A 12,475-nucleotide genomic window follows, 5' to 3' on the forward strand; every position below is an offset into this window, starting at 1 on the left:
ACCTTTCTCTCTCTCTCTCTCTCTCTCTCACTGTCCACTCTGCCTGTCAAAAAAACAAAAAACAAAACAAAAAAAAAAACAAAGAAGATTCTCAAGGTCCAGATGTCTACCAGGAACTGATCAGATCATAAACAGGGAACAGGGCAGAAAAGGAAACAAAGCAACTCTGTTTCTCTGGCTGGGGTAGGACTGAGCTTGGGGTGGGAACAGGGATTCAGAGGAAGATGGGGGGCAGGGAAGAGGGGACTGAGCCCCAGCAAGTCTTAAACACCCAGCAGGACTGGGACAGCCAACACTCACTGTGCTCGCTGCACCTGCCTCTCCAGCTTCTCTTTCCAGCACTCATCCCAGGGGGTGCACAGGACCACAGCCCACCTCCAGCTGCTTTGCCTGCTCTAGGCAAAGGAGTGGGGGCCACTTAGGGGCCAGAAGCTTTGGGCACGGGACAGTGGCCTGCAGGCTGGAGAGATGGCTTCACAAAGTGTGATCCATCCTGGTAATTCTGCAACTTGCTGGCCTCTCCCACTGGCCCAGCCAGAATCCCTGGGGGAAGCCAAAGGCACTTCTTCCCTACAACATAGCTGCATGAGACATACTGAGAATCACTCACCAGCCGAGTTTTCCAATTCCCCACCTCCCGCAAGAAGCCTGAGTGCTAGCCTACGGTGTGTTGGGCTATGGGGCAGAGGGGAGTGCAGGCTGCTGATAGCCTGGCCTTCACATAACGAGGTTGCCCTGGATTGTCCGGGAGGGCCCAGTGAAACCTCTGCAAGACGGAGGAGCAGACGACAGGAGGCAGAGGAGACTAAGTGATGACCGCGGACAGCACCAGAGCAATGCAGCGTGAGGAGTCACCTGGCAGGAGCAGGTGCAGGCTCTGAAGATGTAGCAGGAGGACAGGAGCCAAACAATCTGAGCAGCCCCTGGAAATCGCGATTCCCTCTTAGGGCCTCCCAAAGACTGCGTCCTGCCAACCACTTGTTTTTAGCCAAGAGAGACCCACGTCAGAATTCTGACCTGCAGAACTGTGAGATAACCAAGTCTGTGTGTTTGAAGACGTGACGCTCATGGACATTTGTTATGGCAGCAACGAACAACTAACACAGGGGCTAGTGACAAATGACTGCATCCAACGATACTGAAAGATGGGGTATGAAAAAAGGTCCATGCACAGAGAGTTCTGAAAGGTGTAAAGTTTCAGAAACTTCTAAGAATACAAGAAAAATTCCTACTGTTAGAATGAGTTCTTATTTCCAAACTGAGTGTGTATAGTTTGCTGAATATCTCCCTGTGTGCGTCTGCAGGCCCACTGCCCCCTGCCCCGTGCCGGCAGACCGCCATGCACCACAGCTGCGTGTTGTCCAGCCAAAGGGCACTCACACTCGTACCTGTCCAGCCCTGAAGCTCAACAGCTCCTTAAACACCGAGCTCCAGGTGTCTCATACAACAGCAACAACGAGGAAGGAAACAAACTCACTCCAGGGAGCAGAGGTGCGCCTTCCAGAGAGGGAGTGCCCCCACAAAGCCTGTGGAATTCTTCACCAGGTCTCGCACCCCACCTAACAAGAGCCTATTTAAGGGTGAACCATGCCAGGTGCCACGAGGCTGCACAAGCAGAAGATGTCAAGAAAATAAAACTCAACAGTACCAACAGAAACAATTTACTGTGGAAACTGCCCAGGATTAAGCCATTTATCCAGTTCTTATATACACAACAAGGCTATATGTAAATCACATGCAAATACAAATACCACCCTCCACGGAGATAGCTTTTTCTCTGCTTTCTCTAGCTTCGTAAGCAAATCCAATTTGGAGAATAAAAGCAGAAACTCACCGTGTGGTGGGATAAAACTTGTTAATGCATCTCAACACTCCCACCAGTATCCCCAGTGGCATCCCTAAGCTTAAAGTATCTTGTTTATGCACAAGAACTGGTGACCCGGACATAACCTACACAGAATTGGTAAATGCTATGGCTTGAATATGATTTGGCTCCCAAACTCATGAAGGACTTTAAGCCCCCACAGTCATAAATTAATGGTACTAAGAAGGTAGAAACATAATCCAACCACAGTTTAGAAGCTGTGCCTAATAGAAGGTCCTTAGGAGACTGGGGGTGTACCTGGAGGCAGTTCCTTTGAGAGGATGGGTTAAAAAGCCCACATCAGGACCAACCGCTCTGCCACCTGCCTTGCTATGTGATCCTTCCCCTCCAGGCACACATTCCACACCAGCTGCCAGAGGCTTAGACAATGGGACTGCCTAATCCCAAACCATGAGCCCAAATAAACCTTGCTTTCCTAAGTAGCTTGTCTCATGTATATCGGAGTAACAACAAAAGACTGCATAACATGGTAGGGTACAAAGAAACACCCACCTCTGTCTACTAGGGCCAAAGGTGAGTGACTCCTCCTCCAGGAAGCCACCCTAGATCACCAACCCTGTCACCCTGCCTCCAAAAGCCCTCCGAGGCAGAGCTCAGTTCTCAGCTTGGTATAGGCTCAACAAGTGGGTAGTGACTGCATGAAGGAGTCCACAGACAGGGCAACCCAGCACGCCCATGGGGGTTAAATCCAGACACCCTCAGACAAGCATTACCTGTCAGCTACAAGAATCTCCCTCTCCTCATCCCCCCATGGCCTCTGTCACCAACCCCTGGGCCAAGTATTTTTAGAATAAAACAACAAGATCCAAAGCAGACGGTGGCAGGAAGAAGGTGGCAGTGTTCCTCTTCCCACCAAGGCTGCGAGGGCTATAAAAGCTGGACTTCCCCTTACCCCACTAACATTTGTTTCCTGCGCATAAACAGGAACACCTCGCAGTGTTGCTAGCATTTATTTTTAGAAAAAAAAAAAAAAAGAATCTGAAAAGACTTCTTTAAACCCTTGTAGGGTACAACTGGATGGGAGAAATACCGTTTAACATGCAACAGCCTAACAGGATGACTGTGGTTGACAAGACTAATTGAGGATTTCAAAACAGCCAGAAGGCAGCAACTGGAAGGTTCCTTACACAAACAAACGGCCAATGTCGGGGTGGTGACGATGCCGGTTTCCCTGCTGTGATGGCTACACACTGCATACGTAGATTGAAAGGTCACCCTGTACCCTATAAATACGGGCAAATACTCTGGGTCAATTAAAACCTGTCTTAAAAGCCCACAAAACCCCCGTGGGTCTCTAGCTTGCTGTCCCTGTCCTCGATTGGCACCCCCAGCTGGTGGGCACTGTGATGTTCCCACGGACCACCTGTGCGTGCCTACCTGAGCCGGGAAGAACCAGAAGAAGAGGTTGCTGTTGTAGGTCTTGTTCACGGTGATGTAGCCAGCGTAACTCTTCACGTTCAGCACTGGGAAAGGACTGACCAAGCTCAGAGCTCTGGCTGGTGAGAAAAACACATACCCAGGGGTTAGAGAAAAGCACCGTGAGAGCCATGTTCAAGACTCTTCCCAGGGATCCGATCTGGGATGGAGAGACCCGAGAGACCACAAAGGAACTGGCTGAAGGGTACTTAATGGCAGCAAATTCTAGCCAGCTGTGACCCGTCCTACACATTCCACACACAATTCAGCCAAGGACAAGCGAAACGTGTAAGTATTCAGCAGGGGGGTGGGAGGGGTCCCTAATTATCTATTATAAGCTGTAGCAGACTTTTCATAAAAGAAACAAAAGCCATCCACCTGTCCTCACACCACATATAAATCAAGGTGTTCACATCAGACCACGTGAGAATGGGTCAGTGGCAGCGGCGTGGATGCAGGGAAAAGATGTGGCTGAGCCGCTCTCACACGGAGGGGAGCCCGCATGTGCGCACTGTGGCTTCCAAGCAGCCAAGGGGTGGCTCTGGTGGGGCAGTAGGTTGAGCCACCTGGGACACCCACAACCTGTGTCACGGGGCTGGTGTGCAACCCAGCTGCTCCACTTCTGGTCTGCCTCCGTGTTAATGTGCCTGAGGAGAGGCAGATGACGACTCAAGTTCTGGGGTTCCTACCAAGTGTGCTGGAGACCCACACAGGGTTCCCGGCTCCCGGCTTCAGTCTGGTCCAGCCCCGGCTGCTGTGACCACCTGGGGAGTAAATCAGCAGATAACAGATATTTATACTCTCTGTCTCTCCATCTCTCCCTTCCAAATAAATTAAATCTTTTTTTTAAAAATTTAAACATACGTAAAGGGGAATGAACTGGGACATGTGGGAGACAGGGGTGGCTGGACCCGCTGGGGAGCAGGAGGCAGTGAGACTGGGGGTGACCTCGTGGCTACTCAGTGGCAGTTGGACAGTCGTAGAGGACAGAGGTACTGGCTTGCTATGGTGCAATGGGGCAGACGCAGTGAGGAAAGAGAGATGTTCAGACAGCCAGGGCACCCAGGAGTAGCTCACACTAATAGACACCCACAGAGAAGGTGCCATATTACGTGGGAGGTATAGCTATTCCCCCACTCTACAGATGAGCAAACTGAAGGACAGAGAGGTTAAGGAACTTGCCCAAGGTCACACAGCCAGTGCAGGAGAGGTGGGATCTAAGCCTAGTCCTAGGCTGCAGGCTTCTCCATCAGAAGGGGCAGGTGACAGGGAACCTGAGGGGCCGGGATTAGGAAGGGAGTGGAGAAGGAACAGAGAAGAGGGGGGTGGGGAGGAAGTCTGCGTGGAGACCCGTCCTCAAGTGCAGACAAAGGCTATGTCCCTAGGAAAGAGCCACCACTCAAGGGAGCTCTGTAGGTCTGAGACAGAAGCCGGGGACTGGCTGGGAGGGAGGAATCTGAGCCTGCGCAGCCACTGAGTCAAGATGCTGCTGGTGAGCTCTCAGTGACGTCATCGAGAGGGCGCAGTCGGCCCCACAGCTGGCCGCTCCACACTCCCCAGCACAGCACGGCCTCAAGGCTGCAAGCTCCTCTTCTAAAACAGCATGCCCACCCCAAAGGGACACTGCAGGGATACCTTTCCCTAGGACCTGGCCAGTCCTAGCACTGCTACCAGCCAGCTGTGACCCGGCGGGCAGGCACACAAAGCCCCCGTGCTTCTGTTTCTCACTCACGAAAGACGGGCTGCCCGCTGGGTCTGCAGGACTAAGGGCCCCCGGGGCCTGCGGAACCGCAGAGGGGCTGGCAAGCAGGGAGCAGAGCTGCTGCTGTCACCTGTGCAGTGCGTCCACTTAGCAGCAGCGGGGAGCACCCGAGGGCAGAGGAGACTGGCCGGCAGGTGGGGGGAGGTCCTACTTAGGCTGGCATCAAGAGCTTCCTGGTGGGACAGCCCTGGGCCTGAAATCCTGTCCAGGTTCCCCAGCAAGTCCCTCATCTCCGATCTTCTTTCCTTTCCTCCAAAATGTGGCTGCTGACTCCCCTACTACAGGTGTTTGGTCCTTACCAAACGGGAAACTGCATACATACATGCAGAGAGCTGGGCTTAAAACAAGGGTCCAGACAGTGGGAGGGACAACGGGCATCTAGAAACCTGCCTTGTCTGGCTCAGCTCCCTTCTCCCAGGGGAGGGTGCTTAACCCCACCTCTGTGGCCTCTTTCTCTCCCCCAGTGAGACCCATCCCTCCCCACGAGAAAACAGCAAAGCAAAGGCACAGCCAGGGGGATTTGCAGAGAGAGAACAGATAGGATGGGGGGGGGGGGGCACAGGGCCTGGCCCTGCCCTGACGCTCACCTCTGCCCGTCTTTTCTTCCGCTCCTCTTCCACTCTCAACCAGCCCAAGGAAAGATCACCCTCCAGGTGAGCAGCCCTCAAAACACTTCGGACATATTTTTAGCAAAACTATTAATCTTCTCAAAATCCATCAGAGACACACCCCACATCAGGAGGGTTGGAAATGGGTGAGCTGTGGACCACAGAGATGTAAACGGGTAGGAGAAGATTCGAGAAAGACGACAGAGAAAAATGAGGCAGGTCAAAGGATAATGAGAAAAAGAGAAAATATATAATGGAAAGGAGCTGGAGGGAATGGAATAGAGGGGAGGCTGATTGGATCCATCCGTCTCCCTGCGACCAGCACAGCCCAGGGCTCACTGGCCTGCTCTCGAAACGGTTCCCAGGCTCCCTCGCCTGCCCGTCCTGGGGATGCAAAGTTGCCTCTCAGCCACCTTGAACTTCGGTACATTTCGCCCTTCCCGCCTCATTCAGAGTTGATGGAAAACAGGGAACCCACCTATTTATTCCTGTGCCCCGTGGGACTTAGCGCACGGATTCCATACTTAAGACCTTCGAGAAAACCTTTCTAATGAATGCATGCTAACGAACGAATGGACGTGCGAGTAGCCGAATGGAAGTCACTCTGACAACACACCAAGATTAGCTTATTTCTACAAAAACCGCCTAAGGCAGGCAAATCTCCTTGAAATCTTATTGAGAAATTTTCTCTGGGCCACAAAAAGGTTTTCACCCTGTCTCATGCTTTTAATTCCCACTAACCCAATCACTGTCAAATGATTCAGCTCTGTCTACAAAAAAAAAGAACTTCTGTTGTTGTTGCTGTATTTTTCAATGTCCTGGTCACCCTTCCAGAGTCTATTAATGGAACATGGACAACAAACTCTGGACACGTAGCAGTTTGTGTCTTTCTGGCACCGTGACTCACCGTACAAATCTTTCAAACAGTTAAGAAAAGGAAAAGTCTTCTTGGAAGTGAGTTCACTTCCTCTGTGTGCGCGAGTGCTGTTACCAGTGTTTGGGACACTGGCACTTTCCAAAAGACTGGGGTGTGCCCAGAGAAGGGCTTGACCCGGCTCATCAGGGTGCACGTCAGATTCATAAACTTGAGTTATCACCATCATGGGCAAGGCACTGCCAGAGCCGATGTAATCGTAAGTTAGGACCTCCCAATAAAATATTCTTTAAAGTCTGCGAAAACGCAGTGTTTGCAAACACGCTAAAATTTGCCTCCTGTGTTCATTCTGTTTGAGAGAGTCAGGATTTATTCTAGCTGCAGAGAAAGTAAACATGCAATTACAATTACATCAAACTAAACCAGCTAATTGGAGATTAAAAAATAAAAATTTCCCCTGCCTTTCTGTGAACTGCTGTTTATCTCGAAAATGTCCCCCTGCAATATGAAGAAGCGTGTTCTGAGGGCTCTGACAGGCTTGATAAACAAAGGGGACTTAAGGGAGCCGGCTGACCATCTGTCCAGAGCTTCCTGAACTTTCCATAAAACGGATGAATAAAATTATCCCTAATTGTGTTGTCAGGGCTGCACTGGAACATCCAGATGTACCAGACTTTGGATCAGCCACTTAAAATTCAGCTCCAAGAATCTGAATGTCTAACCACTTTCAGTGATGTCATGCAGATTGAATATTTTACACGGAAGCGCTCATTGGATGAAGCTCTCTCCGGCTTGGCACAGAAGGGTAGACCAGAACTCTACCTCCCTCAGAATCTTCCTGGGCTGCCACTGATGCCCACAGCTCCAGCATGCTTGCAAGTAGAAAACAGAGGCAGGAGGGCTGTGGGCACCTCTCAACTGCGCTTTATTCTTTCCACGTGATTCTACCCGATGAATGACAAGCATGCCATAGTCACTCTCACTTAACGCCTTTGTTTAAGCTGTCTCCCTCATTCAGGATACATCGACCTGTCTCTATTTATCAACTCTGACCCCAAACTGTCAAGTATGGAGCTGGTTACACAGCATGGTGACTCGTACTGCAGGCTCTCAGGTCGGCAGGTGTAGGTTTTAATTCCAGCTCCGTCACTCACTAGTTTTATGGCTCTGAGCAAGACACTCAAATTCTCTAGGCCTCAGTTTCCTCATCTGTAAAATGGAACAACTATGCTTTCTTTGTCAGGGTTGCTCTGCAGATTAAATGAACCAGTGGATATAAAGCACAATACCTGCATGCTTAGGACTCAAATTTAAATTCTACAAATATTTATTGAGTACCTATTACACCCAGGTGCTATGCTAGATATAGGGATATAATTACTAAATGTTACCTATTAATTATTTTACTACTATTACTATTAATATAGTCTCCCTGGATTTGTCAACCTATATAATAGCTCCTTTCTCTAATTTTCTAGTGTACTTAACCTCAGTTGTGAAATGTTAGGGCTTTGGTATGCACTGCCTTATTCCTTGTTTAATGTGTGCACATCTGGTCACACAAGGTTCTCAAAGGGAAGTAAGTTACAATAGGCAAGGCACAGAGCAGCAGACAGAAGATGGGGCCCCAAAGCCACCTCTGCTACCCTGTTTCTATTCTCTACAACTGTTGGGCAATTCATGTAAGGTACTGAGACTCAAGTTCCTCACTTGGGGATTGGTAGGGTTTGGTTATCCACATTGAGCATCCCAGGTCCAAAAGCCAACATGATACAAGTGAAAAATCCCATACCTGACTGCCTGTGACAGGTCACAGTCAAAACGCAGGCCCACTGAAAATACTGTGTCAAACTACCCTTAGGCTATATATGTAGTTCATATGAAACAAACATGAATGCCATGTTCAGACTTGGGGCCTATCTAAGATATCTCATTATCTGTATGCAAATATCCCCAAGTATGAAAATAAATTTGAAATCTCAAATACTTCTTGTCTCAAGCATTTCAGATAAGGAATATTCAACCTACAATGATTATTTAACTCATTTTCAAGTCTAAATTACATGATTTCCTTTTGATTTCTTGTTAATGAAGGAAATCTAAGTCATCAGTCTCCACTTATTAAAGAAGCTGAAATAAGTATCTGATCCCATTTGGCCTCTTCATATGTGTCACTGGATAACCTACTCACCGGGTAATCATCTTTCCATGACTTCTCTACGTCCATCAGAAACGAGTCCTTTTAAAAATACACTGAATACATTATCAACATTTTCCACCCTTCCTTACAAAAAGAGATGCTGAAACTTGAAGCCAATGTACATTCCAAGACAAACAAACAGGACTTAAGTCTACTTTTAGAGTAAAAGAGTGTCTTGGTTTAAAACAAAATCAAAACAAAAATATGAAATCATACATCCGTATGGACCATTTAGATTTCTTTTTGATCTTTAAAATGATCACACCCCTAAACGTTCAATTACAATCATATCTCCATCACATCTACCTACTCCCCAGCCTCACTGGCACAAATCTTGCCTTCCCACTTGGGACCAGTGAGAAACTTCAGGCTCCTGAGTGCACGTCACCACTTCCACGTGCCTTACTCACTGTAACACAGTCCCCAACAATGCTGCTACTCACCGAATCAACGCCTGCCACACCCCCATCATCTCCAACCACGAACATTCTCTCCTATCCTCTTAAAATCCCTTCCTTAGCAACACTGGTTCCTGCTCGCTTTCACCACCACCCCATTCCTCTGCTTCTCTTCACAAACAGTTCCTCAGAACAGCTGCCTCTATATCCCATGTTATTGTGCAGGAATCTACTGGGGTACAAGAGTAAGTCCTTCATCTATACAGTGATTTACCTAAGCACAAAGAATCATTAAGAGCAGGTGCACCACGTGGGAGACCCGGAAGAAGCTTCTGGCTCTTGGTTTTGGACTGGCGCAGCTCAGGCTGTTGCAGCCATCTGGGGAGTGAACCAGCAGATGGACGACCTCTCTCTGCCTCTGCCTTTCTGTAACTCTGCCTTTCAAATAAATAAATCTTAAAAAATTTTTAAAAAGCAGGTGCAGGTTATAAATTTGAGTCTCAGTAACACTAATGACATTTTTTCCTACCAAAAAAATAGGAAAATTGACATTCCCTAAATAAGGCCATTTGCAAACATTCATATTTGAAGAGCATTTTACAGGCTAGAGTTTCCATACACATTTTCTCATGGTCTCTCTGCAAGTTGGATAAGATGATACACCTCCACCTTCTTAATGGAGAAACTGAAGCTAGGATGTGTGAGTTCCTCGCCTGGAGAGGGAAAACAGCTGAGTGGGATGAGGTGAGGCTGTCTGGGTGTGAAAGGTGCATCTGCCGGCAGAATCGCCCAGATATCAGCTAAGTCCTCAATCTCTTCTGCTTTAGTTTGCACTCTAAGTTGTCAAGATGTTTAAATGAGATCATGCAAATGCTTAGACCCAATGACTGACACGCAGTAAGGTTTAAGGTGAGTGGTTAAGTGCCCATGGGGGAACAAGCACTAATTTTATAAACAGAAATGCCACAACTCAACAAGGTAGACAATCCCGACCTAATTCTCATTTTACCTCAAAAATCATATAATATGCAACATCAAATAATAACTTGAAATAAAAAAAAACAGTAAAAATATTGGAAAGTATTTTCATCCTGCTCAAAGTATACCACTGGTTCTCTATTTTAAACTCACCTTTCTTGATCTTCCCAGCTTCTATCAAAGGGGTAAGAAATAACGGCTGCCCAGCATTTCCCTTAGTTGGTTTTGTAATCTGGGCTTTTCTGTATATGGAGTGGAACAGCCCATTGCTGGGGCTGACCATCAACAGGAGCAGCAACACAATCACCTTCCGCATGGCACCAAGCAGCCCTTCCCAGTCTAGGATGAAAAAATATTCCACAAATGAATCAAAAAGAGCTAGCCCTTTCACATGCAAGAAATCAATGTATTCACCCCTCCAAATGTTTTAGTGTGTGTGAGGGCCCTTAGCTAAGCACCAGAGATGCCTCCATGAGTAATCAGACCCCAATCTCTGCTCACCCTGAAGCCCATGGTCTATTTGGTCTCAGGGTTATTTAAGGGATTCTCAGTGAAACAGGAGACCAGTTCCTATGTTTTTAAATGTGGCCTGGAAAGTAAACTCAGCGGAGACTGAGATAAAACTTAAAGACAACAGGGCTCTGTAACCAATCACCACACGAATACAGCCCGTGCTCTGTGTCACTGCAGGGAAGCAGTGAGGTCTAAGAGCACATTTCAGGCCCAGAGATGCTAGGAAGGCCTTGCCCAGGTCAGGTGTAAGTAAAAGGGAGTTGGAACTCAGGGGTCATAGGGATGACATCACGGATGGGTTGGCAGCATGAGCACCGGTGAGCCCTCAGGTGCCCATGCCCACTAGGCCAGGAAATTTAACACCGGCAATGGATGTCCGGTTATCCCACCCCCATCTCTTTCACAAATCATGACATGTGTATCCAAGATGAGACAAGGAAGGAAGAGAGGGAAGATCCCACAGCCAGCCACCTTCAGGTTACCCTCCATCTTGCTAATAGGTAAACTCAAGAAACCAGGGGCCAAACTTTAGGAGCACAAAGCTTTCCAAGGCTCTTCAGCTGTGATGTTTGCTAAGTGTATGCATCTGAGCTCAAAAGCCATAACGGCTTACAACTGTATGGCAACTGACCTAACATAAACACGCGCGTTGTACTTACCCTGGGCTTTCCCCTGACAGGAATCTCAAGCAATGATTATCATCACCAACTGTACGTAAGAACAACGACCCCCAGGAGTACCTCAAGCAAGGGCAGTAAAGTGGGGTCCGGCGGCCCTTCCACCTGGTCTCCCATTGCCTCCCCAAACATAAAATCCTCTTGTTGGGCGGCCCCATTCTTTGCTTCAAAGTTTCCCCACTTTACACTTCAACAATGGGTCTGAGCCTCTCTTCAGTCCCCGCTCCTTAGGCCCTGGCCACACGAACAGAGAGAACCCAGAGCAGAGGGCTACACGTCAGCCATCACAGGGACGTGCGAAAGAAAGAAAAATCTAACGGGCGGAACCAAGAAGTCACAGCAACATCGGAACGTGGGAACACGGAGCCCTTTCAGAAGCGAGAGGTCCTTCAAGCCGGAAATCCGGAATCGAGGGTCCGCCTTATCGTGCGGGCCTTAGTCCACCTGTCCAATCAGGTTTGTCTTGCCAGGTGTTAATGGCGCCACCTTTCTCCTACCTAATTCCTAAAGCTTTCTCCCACCCCCTAATGGCGGAGGCAGGTCTGAGACGTATGTCTCCCGCTTTTCTACTCGCGAGTAATAATAATAAAGCCTTTTCAAAAAGACTCGCCCCCCACGGTGTATGTGGGAACAACAGGCATGTTCCTGGCTCCAGGCTCCAGCCCTGTCCCAGGCCAGCCAATGTGGGCATATGAGGCGTGAACCAACAGATCGGAGCTCTCTGTGTCTGTCTCCCTACTTCTTAAATAAACAAAAGCAATGTTTAAAATATATTAAATGAATAAGTACTCCACTCAGATATCTGGACGCAAAAACGACATACAATTATGCAAATATTAGCCTGCTTTTGACTGCTCGGTGCTTTAAAATGCCAAACCATTAGAACATCTTTCAAAAATGTGTAGCAAACTATTAGCCATATGCTTATCACAACCCAGTTTGGCACAGCATGAAAATATTGGTTGTAACAAATTTAAAAAGCTTTTCAACATTTCTCCAATAAAATAAGTTAATAATTATAATCTGAGTATATAAGCCTTGTCGTATCTCAAAGTTAATGTAATAGAATTCCCTACACTTAATGTAATTAAAGACAACCAAATACATAATAGAGCTAAAAAACCCTCTTGCTATTAAGTATAACAAGGAACTGAATGAATTTTA

The 12,475-nt window shown here is 47.9% G+C and overlaps 1 protein-coding gene across 9 annotated transcripts in view; it reads right to left on the minus strand.

The window, feature by feature from the left end:
- Nucleotides 1-12,475, minus strand: part of CPVL (carboxypeptidase vitellogenic like) — a 139,489-nt gene that overhangs the window by 109,128 nt on the left and 17,886 nt on the right. For 7 of the 9 annotated variants that reach the window (XM_051853263.2, XM_008261573.4, XM_008261576.4 and 4 more), the window contains 2 exons: nt 10,275-10,460; nt 3,263-3,381 (listed from right to left, as the gene is read on the minus strand). In XM_051853263.2, the coding sequence (XP_051709223.2) occupies nt 3,263-3,381; nt 10,275-10,460 (305 nt within the window). Of the gene's footprint in view, nt 1-3,262; nt 3,382-10,274; nt 10,461-11,293; nt 11,670-12,475 lie in introns of those variants that run through there. The other 2 variants (XM_051853267.2, XM_051853265.2) reach the window with 2 other exon arrangements.

The sequence above is a fragment of the Oryctolagus cuniculus genome, chromosome 16 (genome assembly GCF_964237555.1).
Source record: "Oryctolagus cuniculus chromosome 16, mOryCun1.1, whole genome shotgun sequence".
NCBI classification, from domain to species: domain Eukaryota; kingdom Metazoa; phylum Chordata; class Mammalia; order Lagomorpha; family Leporidae; genus Oryctolagus; species Oryctolagus cuniculus.